The sequence below is a fragment of the Sinohyriopsis cumingii genome, chromosome 15 (assembly GCF_028554795.1).
Source record: "Sinohyriopsis cumingii isolate HCF-2022 chromosome 15, ASM2855479v2, whole genome shotgun sequence".
NCBI lineage: Eukaryota > Metazoa > Mollusca > Bivalvia > Unionida > Unionidae > Sinohyriopsis > Sinohyriopsis cumingii.
Window position 1 is genome coordinate 66316023 of NC_142975.1, and position 23162 is coordinate 66339184.

The window sequence follows — 23162 nt, forward strand, 5'->3', positions numbered from 1 at the left end:
ATATTTTGTGCTCATACAAAATTCTTGACCAAAGATATTTTTATTTTAAAAAATGGATTTTAAAAACCAGATGATTATTTATTGTGCTTTCACAAGGAATTCTAGACAACAACATTGAACAGGATACAGATATATATATATATGTGTGTGTGTGTGTGTGTGTGTGTGTGTGTTTGTGTGTGTGTGTGTGTGTTTGTGTGTGTGTGTGTGTGTGTGTGTGTGTGTGTTGACCTGCTACTAGTACTATAATACCTTTTCTTCACCACTTGGATGCTATATATAATGTTACCAAATCACACAATTATCTAGAAGATTTTTTGCGAATTGTCCGTCCATAGAATATGCAATTTTACCGATAGAGTAGACAAATGATCTATTCCACTACGATGACAGTAGTTGTTTCTGAGGAAAAATGGTACCTACGTTTGTAAAAATGACCTAATCTGACATGATATATTCAGAATGACCAAGTACCTTTCTCAACAAATGTATGCACATTTGTCTCCTTTAGAAGTAAAATTTACAAAGCCAAGCAAACGAATAAACAAACAAAATGATAAATCCGATTCTGGGAAAAGAAAGTTAGTCTGAAGGTTACGTGAGGTTGAGCGTAATAGGACTTAGACCTGACCGTAATATAGGTGCATCAGATGACAAACACGTAGACAAAGAAGCATACAAACTTTACTATTGACAGAATTCACAAATTAGTGCCTACGTAATATGAAAGTTACAGTGATGAAGATCCCACAAAGGTGGTGGTGAGGGTAGCTTTGTTCTTATTCATTATTGTTGTCCTGCTGGAAGCAGCGCTTGTAACGGTTATTTCTGCAACGGCAATATGTGTCAGGAAATTTTATGATACGGTGCCTTTAAGATGGATTCTTACGATGTGAGTTATCTGTGCTCCCTGTGAATTGCATAATTTTAGTTTGAGGGGCTCCAGCTTCTGAGAGTTCGTAACTGTTCTTAAACGGAGTGATTGACAATTTTACTTTAAAGGTCTAAATGTTGGGCATCATACTTCACACATTAACAGTGGGTATTGTGTCTCATCTGTCTTGGCTAATACCATAACCGAAAGAAAGGATTTCAAAAAAGAAATATAACATTTGAAGCATTATATAGGACCGATGGGCCACAATACCCTGGGCTCACTGTTGAAGGATGAAAATGCGGATATGACAGTACAATTTACCAGCCTGGAAACAATAGTTATACAACTCTCCAAATCCGGAGTTGAACCAGTCCAAATTATTCACAGCACATCACACATAACTATCTCATGAATCACAGTATACGACTTCCAACTAAGCGTAAAGGAGCAAAAGTTATATTCGTTAAACCTGACGCAGTCGGTGCTCCAGATATAACTGTCACATGATTACTTATATCATGACAGCAAGAAAAGAAAGCGAACAGAACAAAAGCCACCCTCCCCGTGAAAATGTGTACATAGTTGTATCTTCAATTTCGTATTGCGTCATTTCACGAATATTTTCGTGTTCTTCCGAATCTCAATGTTTTACTTTTGTTCTTTAACAATGCGATATTCCATACTCTGTAATAACTGTAGTTTCTTCCATTGCTCTCAGATGATCACCGCACTTACCCGTGCACTTCCATAAAGGATAGTCGCGTGTATTACTATGCGAAACTCATTCACAAAAATGACGTATAAAATGTTCAATAAAACGTTGAATTTAATCGTCACTTGTGTTGTTACTATAATATAAATGAACTATAATGATTGCTGTAGGTGTATATTGAAGAAATTACTACAGGATCATTGAGAAATGCTGGGCCGGAAGTCATATGACACATAATGAACTTTTAATATATATATATAATCAGTCAAACTGAATGCGGTCATCGCCTGAATATCCAGCAAAGGTTTAATTACAGACCTAATTTTTAAAAATTATGACTTCTTTCACTCTTCACTTGATTTTAGGTAATGAAGTTCATATAATCCAGGTTAATATTCTTTATAGCCACCATCATCAGGATGAACTATTACTCAGATCCCGTCCCTTTTGTCTCAACAACGAACTCGTGCTGATTGAAAAAATCGAAGTTGACCGCCGAAAGGTTGGAGTAATGAGATTTAGCTAGAAATCTGGGTCCCAGCTTGAAACGTTATCTGTGCGTGGATACTTTGTCTCTTCTGGCAAGTCATCAACATCGAAATTCCTGGTATCAACTAGTGATGTGATCTGATAAAAATCCAAAATATACACTTTGGTTTAACATTCAATTTGAAGAGAAACCAACGAAGGAACAAAAAAAGAATAAAATAAATTATATAACCAGAGAGATTGGTGGATAGATAACTATTAAACAATATTAATGGCAAAAATCATATTTAGTTAGGGAAAATAATACTTAATGTGGTCGACAATAGAACGGCGATGAGAGGTGCGCGGGATTACCACTGTACCGAGTACTGCGGTATCTTTGTTTCTTGAGGTACCTACTACTGTACTTTTCTACAGTATTGGTACATAGGTGGTTTCCGTCAGTATGGAATATACATAAATTCCCAATCTGTAATGACTTTAATTATATTAACAAAGTGATTTCATAATTCATGACAGATTGGTTTTAAAACTAACCTTTTTACAAAAATGTTGTATCGGTCACAAATTATGATCCTTTAATCACGTTTTATATATATATATATATATATATATATATATATATATATATATATATATATATATATATATATGCACACTGATGTCGGGTATTTCTGCGCACCTAACGCATACCTAATACATACCGAATTCGACCGATTGACGAAAATAAAATACAGTACAGCAATGCTTACCAATTGAAAAGAGGCAATTGTCACCAGAATATTCTGTTCAAAATAATATTAATTTTGGACACACGGATACCACCCCAGTGTTTTCATGACTCGCGATATGTCGTACTATTCTGTGCAAAACTTAAATAATGTTTATCCATCGGGTTTTGGAAATTATATACATATTTTGGACTGTTTCTGTGAGCATTGCAGTCGAGTAATTATGTCAGGTTTATAGCTGGTTTTACAAAATGCAACGTACCAATGCCAATAAATGGCAAGACATATTAAGCAAACTAAACCGATCTTGTAACAAAATCAAAAACGTTCAATGTGTTATAAATTAAATAAATTATTATGTTGAAGAGAAACAACAATGCATAGGATGTAATGTGTCTACAACGTCTCGTTTATGAAGAACAAATTACTAGAGAATTTAGAAACAGACTATACGCTGGGTAATTTCTTCAGATTCTCGTTCTCGCGGCAAGTTGACACGTTGTGTAGCAGACAATGTTGCACATGTGGAACAACTTCTTGCAAAATTGGAAACTTGGATTAAAATGCAGTATTGTTATAAGGTATACATTTCCATATTTTATATAATGGTTTTTGCTTTCTTTTACGTATGATTCTAAAAGATACATAGTAACCAGGATTTTCTAGGTTGCAAGTTCACGAAGGTCATGGAGTAGGTCTTCATGTTGACATTTAGAAATCACATTTTCATGTGCATTTAGGGTAGAAATGTGGGATATGTTTGTACACTGTATGAATACAACTTCCTTAATTAAAGGACGATGGTTATTTATTGATACAAATTGGATATTTGGCCAAAAAGCAACATATCATCCAATATTTAAAGGAATGTCGTATCGTTGCGCAGAATTACCCGACGCGCAGATTTGTCCGACATGGCGGGTATATATATGAGAGAGAGAGAGAGAGACAGAGACAGAGACAGAGAGACAGAGAGAGAGGGAGAGAGAGAGAGGTTTTAACCTTTGGAATGAAAGGTGGTTTCAATGTTTTCTTTCTTAAGCCCTCCCAGCGGAATTTCTCAAACCAAGCATGTTTTAGTATTTCTTGCGCGCAAGGGCGCTTGTTGGGGTTATTCCTTAAAAAGAAGGAAATGAGAATGAATGAATGAATCTCACATTAAACGTCAGGTATGGAGACGGAGCATTGGTATTATATGCATGTATCCATTGGTTTTCTTTTGTATGCGCTTTTACGTAAGTTTTCTGATATGGAGACCCGAGCAAAAAATCTACATTTCACCATTATGAATCAGACTTAAGCTTTAGATACATGTTATTCTTCTTCGATTCCTTAAAAATGGCTAACGTCATTGTAAGGCCTTAAATAAGAAAGTGATGATAACGTTTGTGTTTCAGATGCTGAACATATTTTGTTATGAACCCCTTTTTGCACACGTCATTCTCAAAGCTGATGGGACAAAATAAAAAAAAATAAAAAAAAAACATTTGGCAGGGTGTGCAACAATTTATTCTATTATATGCGGTAAAAATTGTATATCTACTAATGTTATATAAGGAAATTCCGATTTGGGCCACCGCTCTCATATACTCACCCTTTTCGAATCATTAATTTCTATGATTTTCTACTTGTCATGGAGACCGCTCCGGTGGCCTAGTGGAGAGCGTCCGCCTCGGATGCGTGAGGTAGTGGGTTCGATCCCCGGCCGAGCCATACCAAAGACTTATAAAAATGGTACTAACAACTGCCTCGCTTGGCACTCAGCATTAAGAGGTTAGTGTTACGACTGGTCGGCCTGGTGTCAGGATAATGTGCTTGGGTGGAACATCATGCTACATATATGTGGCATGATGCCCCAGTGCTAGACGTCACTATGAACTGCCACACTGCCGATATCGTAGCAATATGACTGAAAAATTGCTAAATGTACGTTAAAAATCAAAATCACACACACACACACACACACACACACACACACACTTGACATCAATTAAATGGTTGGATTTGCCGTTGTGCCATTTAAATATTTCAATTAAATATTGAGTAGCTTTGTTTTTTATGTGACTTGAGATTACTGGTTTGTTGTCGTCGTTCTCGTCCATATGCCTAAATTAATCGCCATCGTTACACTTGTTTTGAAACCGCCGTTCTAGTATGTAACTAATCTAAGAAGAAACAGCTTTCTTCCCTGTACAGTTTTCAGCGATTATTTTATGACTTGGTAAGACAATAACCTGGATACCATTCTTACCTGCACAATTTCCTTATGAAATCTTCAGCGATCTTTCTTATTTCGTTTGGGAAGACAACAACATCGATTCCTGCCAGGATGTTTTCATAAGTCTTGATGTCATCATCATCCTTGTCTGCAAATAGGGAACTGGAAGAAGAAATGCAATTTGTAAAAGATAACGAAATTCGTGTGCTGAATATTTACATGTTAAAACGCACAGAAATTCTCACCGGTACGAATGGAATTACAAGCAATTTTCTAAATTTATTCGAGAAAACGAAACAAGATAGCTGTTAAAATCTTTTATATCAAGTTGTAATGTCTCCATAATATGACTTTTGTCTTCGTCTAACTACTCACACATAATGGAAAGAAATCAGCCTCTACTAAAAATAGAGACAGTTCATTTTTCAGACTTATATAGCACTGTGAAAATTCAAATGACTGTCACAGTATAAATACGGGCATATACGATTCCTTACATTCGAAAATATTAAAAATGGCCATTGACAATAGTACCGGGACTAAGTGAAATGCAGTGACTTTAGCTGTGCTCAGACATCATACGTTCCCGTAATGTTGGAATGCATGTTTTATGTACACACACGCTTGTACACGCACACGTTAACGTGATGATGCAAAACAAAAGGTATATAATTACCATGTTAAGTTTATATCATCCTTACCTGCCAGAAAGCATAGCAAATACAAGAACTCCCAACGACCAAATATCGGCATCCGTGTCATGCCCTTTATTTAAAATCATCTCTGGGGCCGTATAAGGTGCCGTTCCACACATCGTCTGGGCCTTTGTTCCTGGTCCCACTTTCTTGGCAACCCCAAAGTCAATCTATCGAGAAAAATAATAATAATAATAATATGAGGACTTTGTATAGCACCTAATCTTTAGAAGCTCTAAGCACTTTATATTAGACAACGCATATAAGATAAAAAAAAAAAAAAACATATAATGACATGATTACAAAAACAAACACCATGAAATTAGAAAACATAAAATAACATGCTGAGAATATTGACGGTAGGAAACATTATTAAGTCTTTAAGTTTGTTCTTGCAATCGAAATAAGTGAGTTTTGAGAGCCCTCTTGAATGTGATCACTGTGTCTTTGTGTCTAAGTTCAGTGGGCAATTCATTCCACGTCGCTGGGCCCTGGTATGCAAAAAGAACGCTGTCCACATGACTTTGTTTTCATACTTGGAATAATGAGCATACGATTGTCAGAAGAGGAGCGTAAGTATCTTGCTGGTGAGTACACATGGGTGAGGTCGGATAGGTATGTTGGACATGAGTCCGACAGTGAAACGTAACACAGAGAACAAATTTTGTGTTTGATTCTGGATCGAATGGATAGCCAGTGTAGGGTACAGAGCAACGGGGAGGTGTGCTCTGATCGTGGTACTCTAAGTATGATCCGAGCAGCTGTGTTTTGAACTTTTTGGAGTTTCTGGAGCAGATATTGAGATGAACCAGACAGAATTGAGTTACAATAGTCCAGTCTTGAAAGTACTAATGAACATATAAGTGTTTTAGTGGCATCAACTGAAAGATGGTTGCGAATTGAGCTGATGCGTCTCAGCTCAAGATATGCAGCCTTGCATATGTTCATGACAGTTGGTGCAATGTGAGAGTATTGTCCAGAGTAACACCTAGGTTTCGTAATGATTGTGTAAATTTAATGTTGGTGTTGCTGATAGTTATTGTTTGAGGTAAAGGATGTGAATGAGAAAGTATTTGTGTTGTGATCAGAATGGCCTCAGTTTTATCATCATTCATCTGCAGCTTGTTACATGTCATCCATGATTTCAGATAAAAAATGCACCTCTCTACACCTTGGATGGTAGCATCAACTTCAGTTGGGTGGCTAGATTTGTACATTTGGGTGTCATTAGCGTACAATTGGCGAGATACTGGATGATGATCTATGACACTTGAGAGCGACTGAGTGTACTGAATGAAGAGAACAGGCCCAAGAACAGACCCCTGTATATCACCACAAAATAGATCAACTTGGTTGGAGAGTATTCTATTTGTAGATACAGTTTGTGTCGTGATGACCAACCATTTGACTTGAACCACAGTAAGGCTGTATCATGAATGCCATATACATGCTGGAGACGGTGAAGTAATATATCATGTTCTATTGTGTCAAATGCTGCAGACAAATCAAGGAGGGTGGGGACTGTAATCTTTCCGCTATCCAGAGAATGTCATTAACTACTTTTAGAAGAGTAGTTTCAGTACTGTGGAAAGGGTGATATGCAGATTGCACATTGCTAAAAAGACTGTTTGAATTTAGATGAGATACAAGCTGGGATAGAACAACCTTTTCTAAGATTTTTTATATGAATAGGAGATTAGAAACTGGGCGGTAATTCTTTAAATCGTTATGGTCTAGTGTTGGTTTCTTCAGCAGAGGCTTTACAATGGCAGTTTTGAAAAAGGATGGAAATTCCCCGTATAAGACAGAGGTATTAATAACATCAGTTAGTGAAGACAATACTGGATCTGAGCACTCAAGCAGCAGTGATGTTGGAATTGGATCAAGTTCACATGACTTTGGCGCACTCTTCATCACGATTGTACGTACGAAATCCATAGAGACAGGTTCAAATGCTGCTAATGGTTGCCGCTCAAATTCTGTATCCCAACTGTATGGTGACGACGAGTCAATTGAAATGGTGGTGTCAAGCTTATCTCTAATGGTTTGTACTTTGTCACGGAAGAAATTTGCATGTCCGGAAGGTCCACTGGAGAGAAGGTAGTTGGAAGTGGTGTAGATTTGTTCCTTGACATTAGCTTGTTAGTAATCTTGAAGAGCTCTTTGCAGCTGGAACTTTCCATGATCTTAGTAGTATAGTGGTCTGATTTCGCTGCATGGATTATATTTGTGACACTCGTCTTAGCGGCTTCATAGATTTGCTTATGAATAGTGAGTGAGTCTGGTGGAAAGCCAAAGCCTCTCAGCTTTACGGTGGTCTCTTTAAGCAGTACGCAGCTGGTCCCTAACACTGCTGTACCATGGAGAACACTTTTGAACTGATACTCTGCACTTGGTAGCTGGGGCATGTTTGTCAAGCAATGAACGCAGGCAGTTATCGAGTTGTTCTGCGGTAGGAGGTAAGCAAGTTAATAGAAAATAAAATACAATGATATGTATATTATGAAAATGAAACGCAGGATGTGATTGGAAAGTGGCAATATGTTAATTTGAAAATAACCGCCATAGGTTATAATACGATTGTTTAATTTTAAAATAATTTAACTAGCATCCCTATGGGTGGTGTTGGGATGTACTAGCATCGATTCACCGAATCCATTTTACATCAAAATCGAATGTGGTGAATATTTTCCACACCAAGAATGGCAAGCTGGTTCTTAGCCTACGGTTTAACATGTAGTTATTATTAGTTTGCCAGCTCCCCTCCCGCCGCCTGTTCATGCAAAGATGGTCTCTAACATTGATAATTTCACTTATGCATGAGTTAGTATTTCACGGTAAAAATGAAAGAAATCTTTTTAAATGTAATAACATTTTTTCAAGATGGAAAATAAAAAATGCGATCAAATTTTGTCGTTTTATTTGCTTGAAAAAGGCAATTTGTTCAATAAAAATAATATTACAATATTGTTTTCATTTACTTTTATGATTAAAACAATCCTATAAGTTAATGTAAATAATTTCTCTGCAATAGATAATAATGTGTATAACATAGCTACTTTGTGTATTAGAACAATTCACAGCGTTGAGCTGTGCATGAAGTCAACAAAGAGTGAAATTAGGACTTCAGATCTCAATCTTGCTAATTCAGGAAAAAACGGGAAACAATAGTTAATAACGTTGAACACGTGAAAAAATTCGAAGTGATATAAAATAGAGAAAAAGAACAAACGCCAACGTATGGATGAATGTGATTAAGTCTTAATATGAATAATATACTTAAGTGTGAAATATATAATTTTATTTACTAAATAATTTACATATCTTCCAATACTGTGACGTTTGAAAAAATATATGTATATATTTTTACATTTGAAAATACACAATTTTGCATCATACCATGCGACACTTGATTTTTTTTACGTACAGAAGATACACCTGTACCAATACAAAATGAATAATTTGCGAGCTTGAAAAAATAAACAGATACTGCATTACATTTTAGACATGGAAATTAGTTTTTCTAAAGAAATTTGCCTGGACGCCGTTTACGTCTCTATGAAGTTATTTCCTCTTACTTTCTTCACAACAGTGATAAACCATGTGATCCATTGCTGAATCGGGCCAGCTTTGTGGTCAGAATTGCTCAAAAACAAAATGTCAAAAAAATGAAATTTACTGCGATAGATTAGGTCATCCCATTGTTATCGCAACCTTCAATCTCTGGTAGTCATATGAACATCCAATGAAAGCGAACGGAGTTTACGAAAGGGTGGGATGGGTGTTGTACTGAAGAGTGATTTAAACCTTCCTAGGATTCGGGGTACGTTTGGTATATAATAAAAATACAATTGTATGTCTTTTGTAAATACAGGATATATTTCATCTTGTGTGATCATTACACAATAAAGTTATTCGGTAGCACTCGATTTAATATATCCGGTATTTATGCAATGATAGAAACAATCCTCGATATCTAATTCACAAGAAAGGCTACAAAGCCTAGGTCACAACTTTATCTAGCTTGGAACCGGCCTTCTCTTTACACATTCAGAATACACAACTAAGTTATATCTGAGTATTTTATTGAAGGAGAGCATAAGGCAAATATATACATGTGTATGGGACCAAATGATTTATTAGAAATGACTTAAAGTATCTCTTTTTCCACGTGACGCACATTAAAAAGAGGCTTGATTGATTGATATTTAAACACGTAATTTACCCCTCAGCCCCTCTCTCTCTCTCTCAATATTCATTGTGTTAAATATCATTTTTTGAGTACTACAATATTGTATGAAGTAGTACAGTCCGACCGTTCGCAGCATTTTCGGTACATTGTAATTATGCAAAATTCCAGGTAAATGGTGACTATCAAAGCCATGTTGCGATTCCTATAGACAATACTCTATGGTTGGCCACTTGTTTCGAACGCGTTTGTAAAGATTCCTACAGAGAGCAATCTATTGCATGTTACACGCTTATGTAAACATGTATATAGACAGTACTCTACGGTTCATTAATCGGGTTTAACAACTATGTAAAGATTCATATATACAGTACTCTTCGGTTCATTACACGGGACTAACACTTTTACAAAAGTACTCCACGGTTCGTCACTCGCCTCTAACGCTTCTGTAAAAATTCCTATAGACTACCCTACGATTCGTTACAAGGATCTACCGCTTATGTAAAGATTCCTATAGACAGCACTATAATTGAAAATTCCTATAGACAGTATTATGTGGTTCGTTACTCAGTTCTCACTCTTATGTAAAAATTCCTATAGAAAATATTATGCTCATCGTTACACGGGCATAACGTTTATATAAAGATTCATACAGACTGTGCTATACGGTACGTCACTCATCTTTAACGCTTATGGGGGCGCTCACCAGTTGTTTTGTACTTTTGAGAGAGTGACGTAGGTAAGGAAGTTGTTTGCATTTGTAACATGCACAATGGAGATAATGTTGGCATACCTCTATGTTACTTTTATGTAATGTGTCCGACTGGATACTGTACTTGTGGATATTGTACATGATCTAAGCACACGGTACAACAAAATGGATGCTCCCCTGTGCTTGACAAATTAACCAGAATTAATCAAAAGTACACTAACTTTAGCAGTTATTAGAATAGGAAAAACGAATTTTGCTGAAGTAGACAATAGCATTTACTGAATGTGAAATGAACCAATTACAAAATATCTGAAAAGTAAAAAACGTTATCGGCTCTTTTTTCTACAATTTACCTCTGAAGTCCAGGAAGTGAAAAGGACCATGCGGAGCTAGCAGTTTTTTTTTATACAAGCACATCTTAAGTAAGCCCAAGCTGTATACTCTAGAACCTAAATTACACCCATCAATCATATATCAAAATAAAGGGAATTAAAAGTTCTTTTAACAGCACCTAAGATATACAAAGTCTTTATTATATAGCCAGAATAACCAGTGAAGAAATCCTGGGAAATTCTTTTTCCTTAAAATTCTATGCAAAATACGAAACTGTACAGCGCCACCTATGTAGAGATTCATATCAACAGTATTCTAAGGTTCGTTAAACGGGTCTGATGCTTATGTAAAGATTACTATAGACAGTACTTGTCGGTTCGTCCTTCGGCTCTCCCGGTTATGTACACAGACATATAGACAGTTTTCTACGGTTCCTTACTCGGGTCTAAAGCTTAAGTAAAGATTCCTATAGACAGTACGCTACGGCTCGTTACACGGGTCTAACGCTTATGTAAAGATTCATATAGACAGTATTCTATGGTTCGTTCCTCGGTTATACCGTTTATGCAAAATTCCGATATACAGTTTTGTACGGATCGTCACTCGGCTCTTACGCTTATGAAAAGATTCGTATAGACTTTAGTTTTTGGTTCGTCACTCTCAGTCTTTATACTTCCTTTGTTGGTACACTATAGAGAAGCACTCTAAATATATTAACTAAATGCAACACTTTAATTCCTAGGCAGCATATCAATATTGCATGAGGAACATTCCGGATGCACCTCTACACAAGTTGCAGCACACGTGTACCACGTTTGGCTGAAATATTTTAAACTATTTGAGAATTAGCTCCGGAAAAGCAAATGTTTAAGGACAGACATATGGAGAAGGAGACAGCTCTCTTTTACTGCCTCCATATCACACAGAGGCGTGGGGTGGATGTGAATAAATGAAAGGACGGAGTCACATACCTTACCTGTCTTGCCACAATGTTCGCTAGGCTATTTTTTTTCAGTTATAGAAAGTTGTATTTACAGAGTATATAGAGTAGCGATTAGCATTACTAAGGTTTGCTTCAGGCACGAGAGTGTGAATGGTAGATACATCAAAAGATAAAGGAAGAAGAAAAAACATAAAATACTCGATCTGATAATTAAGAATAGCAAAGAATGTGTACCAAATATCATAGAAATATAAGGGTAACGGGGATTTCCTCAGAATCAAACGTACAGATGGATAGACAAGATAAAAAACAAACACTGGAATTATTAAAAATGAGGAATTGTATATAAAAAAGACAAATACTCATCAGGGCAGCTATTTTATTATAAATACTAAGATTGATGTAGATATCAAGCAGGATTTTATAGTTCTCATCCAGAAATGAATGTTTAAATTATGAATGTATGAATACGGATTTACACAGAAGACTTATGAAGAGCAAAAGGTAGATCTAATGAAAAAGAAATTCAATATGTCAATGCCATTTCACAAAATTATTTAAGTTGACTTTGAATTGTGCCAATGAAACGAAGTTGTTGTTGTTGTTTTTGTAGGGTTTAATGCATTTTCAGCACAAGATATGCTATACATGGCAGCCAGTATAAAGAAAGAACAACCGACTACATACATACATACATACATACATACATACATACATACATACATACATACATACATACATAGAAGAATGGAAGAATGTAAAGTGTCTAGTGAATGCGATAGTCAAGTAATAATGTATTTGAAATCAACATCTACAGATGTACGTACCAGTTTTGCATATCCTCTAGAATCAAGGAGTACGTTTTCGAGCTTTAGATCTCTGTGGACGATTCCTTTTGAGTGTATGAAGATGAGTGCCTCTACTATACAGGCTGTGTAGAATTTCGCAGCTGTATGACTAAGACCCTTTCTGCAACAAGAAACTAGCAAATTTTAAAATAGTGTAAACTAAAATAGAATATATTCTACTCAAAGTCGACATACCTTGATGTATGGCCGTATTTGCATTAAGATGTGTGACCTATTTGGAACATCTTTATCTCCTTACGACGAGTGACACGAATGAACCCTTTTCGAGAAGGTATATAGTTTCTCTCATAAGAGACCAGAACTTGAACTTGTTTGCAACGTTCGCTGTAATGGTGGACATTCAACCATACAACATGCATTTAGGGTAGTGGATTTTTGAAACCTCTGGAGGAAAACGCTTCTGGTTGACCGACTTCCCTTCCATCTTAGAGACAATATTCCCTATTATATTTTTAAAACAATCGGCACATGATCCAATTATCCAATGTCTGCTCCTTAGCTAATTGATGGCTTGCAAAAAAATAACTTTACACTCATACTCATTCCAAAATCTAGCTGGTCTTAAATGTACTTGATATCCTTTGGACATTCAATATCCAGAAAATCTTTGTTTTTTTCCACCTCGTCTTGAACAAGTAGGGTAATGCAATTGGATGTTTACTAAAATCCTTCGTATGATGTCTAGTTCGTTCAAATTGCAAATTACCCTAATCTGACTCAAATACAGATATTAAAGCGCCAATCTTGCGAAATTTTCTTATCATTATTGGAAGGATGGTTGCATTGCTAGGGGACTTTCATTTGAGACTTTATATACTGTTTAGTTGGTCTTCTGCGAACATATCTATCATTTGACATAAAAATATCTTGAAAATTGTATTGAAGGTTTTTCTTTTCAGCGAAGGGTCATATGGACATTAAAGTTTCACTGAAAGAATTGCTATTCTTAAATTAGATCACCTCTGACATTTAATGTGGTTGAAGTACTACGAAATATTTGTAATGCCTTTGATCATGAATTTGGATACGACGCTTTATGAGAATTATGTACATCTCAAACTGAGCCCAATACACAAGCCTAAGGTAGTGTATATAAGATTAGATATGTGGCTATCCTTGAAACTTATATTAACTGCTGGACATAACATGGAGAAGAACTTTGTGCAGGTGGAAATTGTTGAAAAGGAAAACAATGGAATGTATTACTTTGAAGTGTGCGTGTGGCATAATCACAAAACCATGTCCATATAAGCAAATGTATGTAGAACTACCAATTATGACATTAAACACGTAATCTAAGATGCTATATTATGCATTAAAAGGAGGGCTCAGCATGAGACGGATATAAGTTAAAACTTGGAACTATGGCTTGGGTAGCAGCTCATTAGTTTGGCGAAAAATCCGTGCTGGATTACTTGGTCTTGAAGCATGAAAATCAAATAAAGGATGAACACAGCCGATATCAAATAGAATTTGCAACTTCATTTGCATGTATGAGCCGGCATATGGACCTATTCACCTTTTCAGATGTTAGTTTTAACGTATCTTGACAGCAATATCTCGACATTAGGTAAATGTAAGCAAAGGAGTGTGGACTACGTTATATGGGTTTTTGCGGCGAGACTAAGTAGCCATGTTTGTCCTATGTCCAACCAAATTTAAAAATGTCTGCAATCTTGTAAGACGACTTGGATAGTGAGTGAAAACGGCAAATTTAGAAAAACATCATGCTGGATTAACATGATAGCCATCTGAAAGCAAGGAAGGGTGGACAGGCAAACCGAATATTTAATGGCATGCTTACTGGATGGTGGTTAGCCACTGAAACCACCTTTCGTCAAAAATGCTAGACAAGTTGGACTTTTCTCCGCACATGGTTTATGTGTACCTCGTCCTATTGTTTGGAAATGGACATCAAGTATCCAGCTAAGAAAACGATTTCCAAGGCTTAAATAATCTATGTTGGGGAGACAAAAAATGTTAACCCAAAAAATGAAATTTATTTGCCTCGGTGCAAGTCACAATACAGATTATTTTTCTCACGCAATTTGTTCCTTTTCAATCAAAATAACCCTTAAGGTTAGGGGGAATGTAGTTTTGCACATACAAGCCATGCATTATTAATAAAGTTCCATTATTTTCTCACGTTGTCTCTGTATCACTAGCTATTGACAACCTCCAAAATGCCTGCTTTGTAGGTCATTCTTACACTTTATACGGCAAATTATTCGAAAAAGATGATTGTCGATAAAACGTTAACAAAATCGTTATAAACAGCATACTAGTCTCTAATAGCGGAAGACAAATAATACTTGCGAAATATGTCTTGCCCTGTTATTATGAGAGGAATTAATGTCTTATCCTTAGAGGAATTGTACACATAATCAACATGTCTGATTCACCAGATTAAGCGTAATTAATGAAATTAATTAACGATTACTAGTTTTCCAAACTTACCTCAACTAATTAGCATTGAACGAATGAAATAACTGCACGTACGTTCTTACATATAACATGTCTTTTGTTAAATTCTCTTTGAAATGTTCCGGATGCATAAACTTAAACATTTTGAGAATATTACACGCTTGATAGGGAAAGATTTAAGGTTTTTGGTTCCTGTCCTCAATAAAGAACGTTCATCCGAGTCGTTTTTACGATTTTAGGGGGATGGACATCGGCTGAAAACAACATGTAAACAATGAATCACGTCTATTGGATTGCAATACTTGTGTCATTTGCATATTTCAGGTATATGTCTGCACAAGCATAAATAACGTCAACTGAATTTGTTACAAATACAGTAAATTTACCAACCGCTATTTCTGGAGGATTCCATGTACTGATGGTATAACTATTGTCGTTTTGAAAGAAACTCTTTATATCATCGTGTTGCATAAAACTCTTCTTTACTTACTCTTCATTTATCAGGGTCCACAGCTCACCTCCCAGACATGGCTCCATTAACAAATATAGGTAGTCGTCGTCCTTAAATGTTTGATACAACCTTGCAAAGAAAGACAAGATTGTGAAATAAAACTGCTTTTAATATATGTTATTATACCATTCTTAACTATAAGCTAGGATGTATGGCTTTACACGTATTGTATTACAAATTCAGTTGCAGATGTTTTAAATATAAATATGTTAGATCAGATGGGGTAAGGAAATTTGTTACTGAATCTTCAGAGGTCTTAAGTACATAAGCGACTTCAAAATCGTCATAACGCTTTCGTGTTTTGTCTATGAGTATGTAATTTACTTGTAATTCCCACCTCAAAATTGATATCATTATAAAGGAGATATGTTTATTTACGTTACACATGATAACTTTAAACTTCATTATGGACAAAATTATTTCATTTCGTAAGATATATATATATATATATATATATATATATATATATATATATATATATATATTCCGACATGAAAATGGGACATTATATGAATATTTTCGTGTAAGTTTAGTTGTATTCTCTAACAAATATTTTTGACAAATAAAAATAAAACAACAATTTCGTGCCAATTCCACGTTAGTAAATATATTATTGCATTAATGTACTCTTCGTTCAAAAATAGTTTAAGATCTTAAGATTGACTGACCGCAACAGTTTACCTCACTTACCATTTTTTCCGACATGGACTGAACACAGTATGGGACATCATAACATATTCATTGAGGTATACATTTTAATGCAAATGAGGAAATAGTTACTGCAGAAATGGTTTCCAACATAAAGTTCTCTTCGTATTCGCAAAATATATATGAACCACCACAGACTGAAACATATAATAGTCCATAAAAATCTAAATCGTTGCACAAGTTGAAAATTGATATAATTGCCTAATCGTGCTATAAAATGACATTCCAAAGATATTTCACTTGCCTAATCGCACTAACTAGATAACATACCAACACATTTTCGTTCGCCTACCTCAAGTGGTTTCACTTAATTGTGCCTACACGGCAACATGCTAACCAATTTTCATTTGTCTAACTCAAGTGCCTTTCGCATAATCGTTCAGACAGTGTTTATTAAATCATACTAACAATGTAACATGTCAGCCAAATTTGACGTGCCCACCGTATACCGTGTTTATCTTTTGATACTGATAAGGCAATTTGTGAACCCAAATTTCATTTGTCAAATTCAGGCGGTGTTTGCTTAATCGTTCTAAGAAGGTTTTTGTCTACAAAAGGTTCAAATTGCTGTACAATCTTGACAAATTACCAGAACTATAAAAAATAACAAAAGGCAGATGCATGCAAATATGCATACAAAATTGCATTTGTCTCCCGCAGTTTTATAGTCCCTCTCCCAGTTTTATAGTCCCTCCCACTCCTTTCCCTCACCTCCTCATCATGACCAAGGCTGCAGACATACAAAACAAAAGTCACAGTCTTACCTTACAATAAAATCTGATTTTAATTCCGTCATGATGTCCTTTTCATTCACGACTTGGTCTTGATCTCCCATTGCTACAATCTGCCGCTTGTCAAGGATCTTTAGAGCATAGGTTTTACAGGTGTTATTCTTTTCTTGTACCTGAAAATTATTCAAAACTGTTTGGAAACAATCAGTCTTAAGGACTGCTGTATCCGTTTCATACAATTTCAGGATGTTGCCTTTCCTGTACACTTGCATTGTATTGTACAATGTTAAGGATTGTCTTTCGTAATGTTTTATGTTGGTGTGCTATCGATCAAAGAATTGTCTTTGCGCAAGACATGCATTTGGGTCGTACAATTTCGAGGCATTGTATTTGCGCAAGACTCGTGTTCGTTTTGTCCATTTTAAAGGTATTGTCTGTCGTTATGATTTTAGTCTGTGGCGTACGATTTCAATATATTTTTTTATATAAACGTCTGAAGTTGTGGCGTAATATATCAAGGCACTGTATTATACTTTTCTCGACTAGATATGATGACATTTGTAACTCTCGGTGTCAATAATAAAAACATCGCTTCGTCTTCCAGGCGATTGTAACCTTTGACTTTAAAAATTCTCTATAGGCTTAAGTGATTAAGATTGGGTATTTATCAATGTCCAACGTTTTATCTAATTATTCAGAAATTTTAAAAAGTCTGCAGTGATTTAGGTCAAATGTACGTACTAAAACATAGTCAATTAAGCCCTATAATTCAAATATGTATCTTTTATTTTGTCAAAAGAGCGGGTTTCAACAATACGGCAATTACTTTAGGTATCACTTAGATTTCTTTTATTAGTTTATTCAGCATTAAAACTGCATCTTTGATACCCAAGCGTCGTCGATCCACATTTTGTATCACTGATTTTGAACTTTGTGTGCCAACTATCCTTCGCAAGAGTACTGAAAACATCGCAACACAATGTTTAACGAGTCACCAAAAAACTGTACGTGTTTAGATTTCGTTAGTCGTTATTTATACACTATTCAGTCTTTGTCCAAAAGACAAGTTACGTCTTTTTGTGAGATCTGCTGCTCCCGCGTCATATCATCATGACAACGTATTTGCCCGAGAACTTATTGAAACAGATTATCGAAGAAAAGAAAGAAACGCTGCTCTTAGCATTAAGAGGTTAGTGTTAGGACTGGTCGGCCTAGTGTCAGGATAATGTGAATGGGTTGGACATCATGCTACATGTCTGCGGCATGATGCCCCCAGCGCTAGACATCATTACAAACACGCAGACATCGTAGGGATATAGCAGAAGAATTGTTAAAGCTACGTAACAAATTTAAATCACACACACACATACTTATTCGCGAGGAAGGCTGCGAATTATTTTTTCGCGGTTAAATTTATATAGTTTGAGTAGATGTTTCTTCGCTGAGAACATTCATTATAGAGGGAAAATGCGCAGTTTTCTCGTTAGAGAATATAACTAAATCATGTTTTATGTCGCTTCATTTTGAAACGATAATTGAACTTTCTGTTTGGAGAGACAAAAGGGGATGGACTGTCAGAAAGAAAGCAAGTTACGAATTTGATCTTAAATGTTATGATGCATAGGGTATCTGATGATTTACATATCAGTTTCCTGTTTTACCACATTTTGTCAATTCAGTCTGCTAATATGTTGCCTAGATGCTAATCAGTAAAACGAAGTGTGTCCCCATGCGTTTTCGTTGACTTCACAAAGGCGCAAGTGTCAAATGCAACTGATCACTTAGCAGTATAAAAAGTTTATCAATTTCCGTCAAAGCATACAGCATAAAAAGAAAAAGATGTGAATTTGAGAACAACGAGGACTCAGTTAAATTTGATGTTCTACGTAACAGTAAAACAACTTGATTATTTAATGAGGTGGCAATTTTAGTAAATAGCCTTGCCCAAGGACACACCTCTGTACCAGACTCGGAATTGTCCGATTGCAGGATTCTGCGCTAACCAATAAGCCACAGCGTCTTCTGGCTCCATTAGTCACTTCTTACAATATGGAGGAGCATGCAACGGGAGAAAAAGACTTGGAAAGAAATCTAAAATGAGAGTACTTACTAACATTACCCTACCAAATCCTCCTGCACCCAGAGGGGATACTTTCTCCAGATCGTCTAGCATCAGTTTGACCATTCCTGTTTCCGAACTAGAGGGACGAAATAAAAAACAATCATTAACGAAATAAATAGCTAGTCAGATGTATGTGCTTTGTATATATGAGTATTCTGTCAGATTTCAATTTTCATTTTGTCTTGGAAACCCATACAAATCAGAACTAGATTATATTCACATTTTTGTTCTCACACTGTCAGTTAGCCAACCCACCAATAAAAATGACCACAAATACCTGATTATAATATCACACATTCTTTGCTAGTGTCCCACGAACTTGCATCAGATCACCTAGTAAGGCAGGGGTCTCAAACACGCGGCCCGCCAAGAAGTATCCTGTGTCCCGCAAAATGATTGGCGTCACAGAGTGTTTTGAGAGATAGCAATGGCGGTGCGGCCATTGAGCCATAGAAAATGACCTCAGTCGGCCCTCAGGGTGGTTTGAGCTTGAGACCACTGCAGTAAGGTACCTCGAGTTGGTACGAAATTACTCTGCTACAAAAGTGAGGTCACTCGTGGCCCCATATATCACAGTGGAAAGTATGTTATGCAGCAGTTGACTGATAGATGGTGGTAGACAGATATAATTTGGTTTGGGGAGTCGTCAGTTACAAATAATGCTGCAGAAATGGGTCGTCCGTTACTTACTCAGCTTGACGGTGAGACTGTAGGTCCGCTGGAATCGTCAACTACAAATAATGCTACAGAAATGGGTCGTCCGTTACTTACTCAGCATGACGGTGAGACTGTAGGTCCGCTGGAATGATTGTATTCAGCTTTATCGCCGAAACGGAGGTCTCCACCCCACATTGATCCTGGAATAACAATTGCAAAGAATGTGTATGTTGGATGTAATGATCAGAATGTGTACGCTGTGTAGAAATTATAAGATATTGCAATCATTTCTCTACAATGTACTGTCGGCTATAAACAGGTACACGTTTGTTTCCTTTCTTCGAATGTGTGTGATTTTACTTTCTTGAGTCGAAACATCATACAATTACTATTAAGTTTAACCGACAATACACTTTATTTAGTAACTGTATTCAGTAATATAAACGCATTACTCACAGTTAATTAAATACTGCTCATGCCTGCATTGGTTTGATGACTTGATGTGTCTCAGTGGAAGGGACGTGCCTTTTATAGTAATTTATGTGAGATTGTGGCGTTTACTTACAGTCAATCAATAAATCGATATATGTTAATGTAATTCTCAGCCACTTCTACGCTAACTTTTCTCCTCTCTCACCTACCCGCCCCCTCTCCGCCCTCTGCCCGCTCGTCCACATTCCCTCCCCCAACCATCACTCTGAGGATCATATTTCGATTACAATGATATGTAAAGTTAGGTTATCTTGGTACTGACTTTCAGGTATAAAGTTTGATCTAAGATATTCAAGAATGTCGGTATGACGGCATTTTTAGAACAGAAAAAGTTCTTATGTAACCAATTTCAATGCTGGGGTGGGGGGTGGGGTGAGAGGTAAAGAAATAATACACGTCTTGCAAATATAAACAAAATTCAACTTATTACCAAGTTTGGAGAAATTCCAACACTAACTTTTTTAGATAGATTTAAGGGAAGACAACATGTATATTGGAGGGAATGTTGGCATACCTCTATGTTACTTTCACGTACTTTGGCTGAAATTTCTTTGGATATTGTACTTGTGGAAATACAGGAAATGAAAAATTCTTTTAACATTACCTAAGGTTCCCAAGATCTGTTTTTAAATAGCCAGTATAACCAGTAATAAAAACCGGGAAAATTCGTATTCTTTAAAAATCTAACCCTCTACAAATTAGAAACTGTGCAGCGCCACCTATAGTTTTGCACACTTTACCTTTTCCTTGTACCCCCCGCCCTTTAAAAAAAACAAACGGATCAATGATATGAAAACGCAATTCATCAGTTTATAATTTCCAACCTCATAGTTGACAGGGATAACACACAAGGTCAAGTTCATTTTTTTCGAATCAAATGAAGTTTGTTTCGCTATACGGTTGCCATATTTTCTAGGGTGAATCTATGTTTTCCAGCAACAGGTTTGATTAAGTTCACCATCTTTCATAATCTTAATAATTCCATACATTTTAAAGTTACATCTCTTTTATGTACACAAGAGTTCCTCATTTTCATGTTTTCAATTTGTCTTAGAAATATTAAAACAAAACATTATTATTGTAAATATTGGACGCAGACAAGACATTTTTTTTTACTGAAATGGATTCTTCTAAATCCCAAAAAGGACAATACGTTGTCAGTAGGCTTGTTTACATCGAAAACAGCCGTTTAGTTTAAATTGCGAATAAGCTGACAGTGCTAAGGACCCCTTGGCGACAATCAGATTAAGAATTATACATTGATGAATGAAATTACTCATTTTAATGCATTTTTGTATCTTTGATGATTATTTTTTATATCGGTAGTAGGGTACAAAAACGGGAGGGTGTGCGAATACAATAGAAATGTCCCACAAATATATTGAACTGAATGCACCTTACTGAGTGCAACTTTCATTACCTGAAATATATTATTACGATCCCCTTATGTGGATCGAGACTTAATTAAAAAATCTCTGATTGTTCGATTATTAAGTTAAAAAATTTCAGGAAATATATATGATTAACAAAATCAGAAATAATTACTATAACTTTCAGTATATGACTAAGCTTCATTGCAACATTTACCATGACAATATTTTAAATAGAGTCTCTGTGAAGGATATAGTTTTTCCTATGCAAACCAATCTGTCAGTCGGTAAGGATATTAATGCCTGTGTAAATATACAGTTGAATAAATAAATACACTAAATTGTTTGAAAAGCTGTAACAACAAAGACAATAAGACAAGTGTTTATTATTTTATGTTATTTTAAGATTGATTAATTGTTTTAAAAAGGACACCACTAAAAAAATAACTGCATAAGTGCTCTCTCTCTTTCTCTCTCTCTCCTTACTCACCTCAATACCACTTTCCAAATTTTCGCATCGCTGTCTGTTTCTGTTGTTCTTCTTTTTTACAACACAGCAAAGGTTATTCACAACCCACTTTTTTAAATCTGAAAGCCATCGGAATCTCATGGATTTCGATTTCATGGCTAAATATGTACCTTTCGTTTCAAACAATGAAATGCAATCCAGGTTTACGCTATCACTTTTGGTTACTAGCCTGCTTCTACGTGACGTCAGCTAATGGCGCGGGTATTGTTGACGTCACGTTACCACAAAAAAGTATTCATTGGCATGTTTATATAATGTTATGCGTGATTATGTTAAAAAAGGAAATTAAAGATAACTCCAGCTAAAAACGAAATTATTGTATTTTATAGAGGCAAATGAGAAAATCAATAAATATTTAATTACTGTAATTTTGTAATGAAAACAAAATGACGTTAGCATTGGATTGAATAAATAGTTATACGATGATACTGTTACGTTTAACAACTAATACAGTTGCTCTAAACGACTGTAGTTTGATGTTATGGACTCAAATACGTGATAATGTTTTTTTAAATCGATCTACATCGACAACAGATGAGATGGTGTAGCTTTTGGTGGCGCTCTACAGTTTCGTATTTTGCATAGGATTTAGGATATTTTTTAAAAAGAATTTCCCTGACTTTCCTCACTTGTTATACTGGCTATTTAAAAAAGACCTTGTATATCTTAGGAATAATTCAAAGAACCGTTCATGCCCTTTATTTTGGTATATGATTGATGGATGCAGTATGGGTTATAGAGTATACAGCTTGGCCTTACTCCAGATGTGCACCTTTCAAAAAAGTGCTAGCTCCACTTGGTCATTTTCACTTCCTGAACTTCAGAAGTAAATTGTATAAAAACGAAACGA

At 35.8% G+C, this 23162-nt stretch overlaps 2 protein-coding genes across 2 annotated transcripts; both read right to left on the bottom strand.

The window, feature by feature from the left end:
- Nucleotides 1-681: 681 nt before the first annotated feature.
- Nucleotides 682-17130, bottom strand: LOC149781973 (cGMP-dependent protein kinase 1-like). Its single transcript, XM_089935050.1, has 7 exons — nt 17123-17130; nt 15683-15772; nt 12727-12868; nt 5729-5892; nt 5061-5189; nt 3812-3926; nt 682-2216 (listed from the first exon to the last, which is right to left on the bottom strand). The coding sequence occupies exons 1-7, from the start codon at nt 17128-17130 to the stop codon at nt 2112-2114; spliced, it is 753 nt and encodes a 250-aa protein (XP_089791176.1). The 3' UTR covers nt 682-2111.
- On the bottom strand, nt 17070-22408 carry LOC149781974 (cGMP-dependent protein kinase egl-4-like). The gene is made up of 4 exons (XM_089935051.1): nt 22274-22408; nt 20036-20121; nt 19253-19340; nt 17070-17315 (listed from the first exon to the last, which is right to left on the bottom strand). The coding sequence occupies exons 1-4, from the start codon at nt 22406-22408 to the stop codon at nt 17172-17174; spliced, it is 453 nt and encodes a 150-aa protein (XP_089791177.1). The 3' UTR covers nt 17070-17171.
- Nucleotides 22409-23162: the final 754 nt, after the last annotated feature.

What these genes read in the sequence shown, in the direction of transcription:
- LOC149781973 (XM_089935050.1), bottom strand. An exon ending in TGGACCCTGATAAATGAAGA is followed by an intron (nt 12,869 to 15,682) that starts GTAAGTAAAGAA and finishes TTCTTGTTGCAG; the next exon opens with AAAGGGTCTTAGTCATACAG. An exon ending in TTCATAAGGAAATTGTGCAG is followed by an intron (nt 3,927 to 5,060) that starts GTAAGAATGGTA and finishes CTTCTTTTTAAG; the next exon opens with GAATAACCCCAACAAGCGCC.
- LOC149781974 (XM_089935051.1), bottom strand. Translation starts at nt 22,408, where the DNA reads ATGAAATCGAAATCCATGAGATTCCGATGGCTTTCAGATTTAAAAAAG. An exon ending in ATTTGGAAAGTGGTATTGAG is followed by an intron (nt 20,122 to 22,273) that starts GTGAGTAAGGAG and finishes TTGTTATTCCAG; the next exon opens with GATCAATGTGGGGTGGAGAC. An exon ending in GATTTGGTAGGGTAATGTTA is followed by an intron (nt 17,316 to 19,252) that starts GTAAGTACTCTC and finishes AATAATTTTCAG; the next exon opens with GTACAAGAAAAGAATAACAC.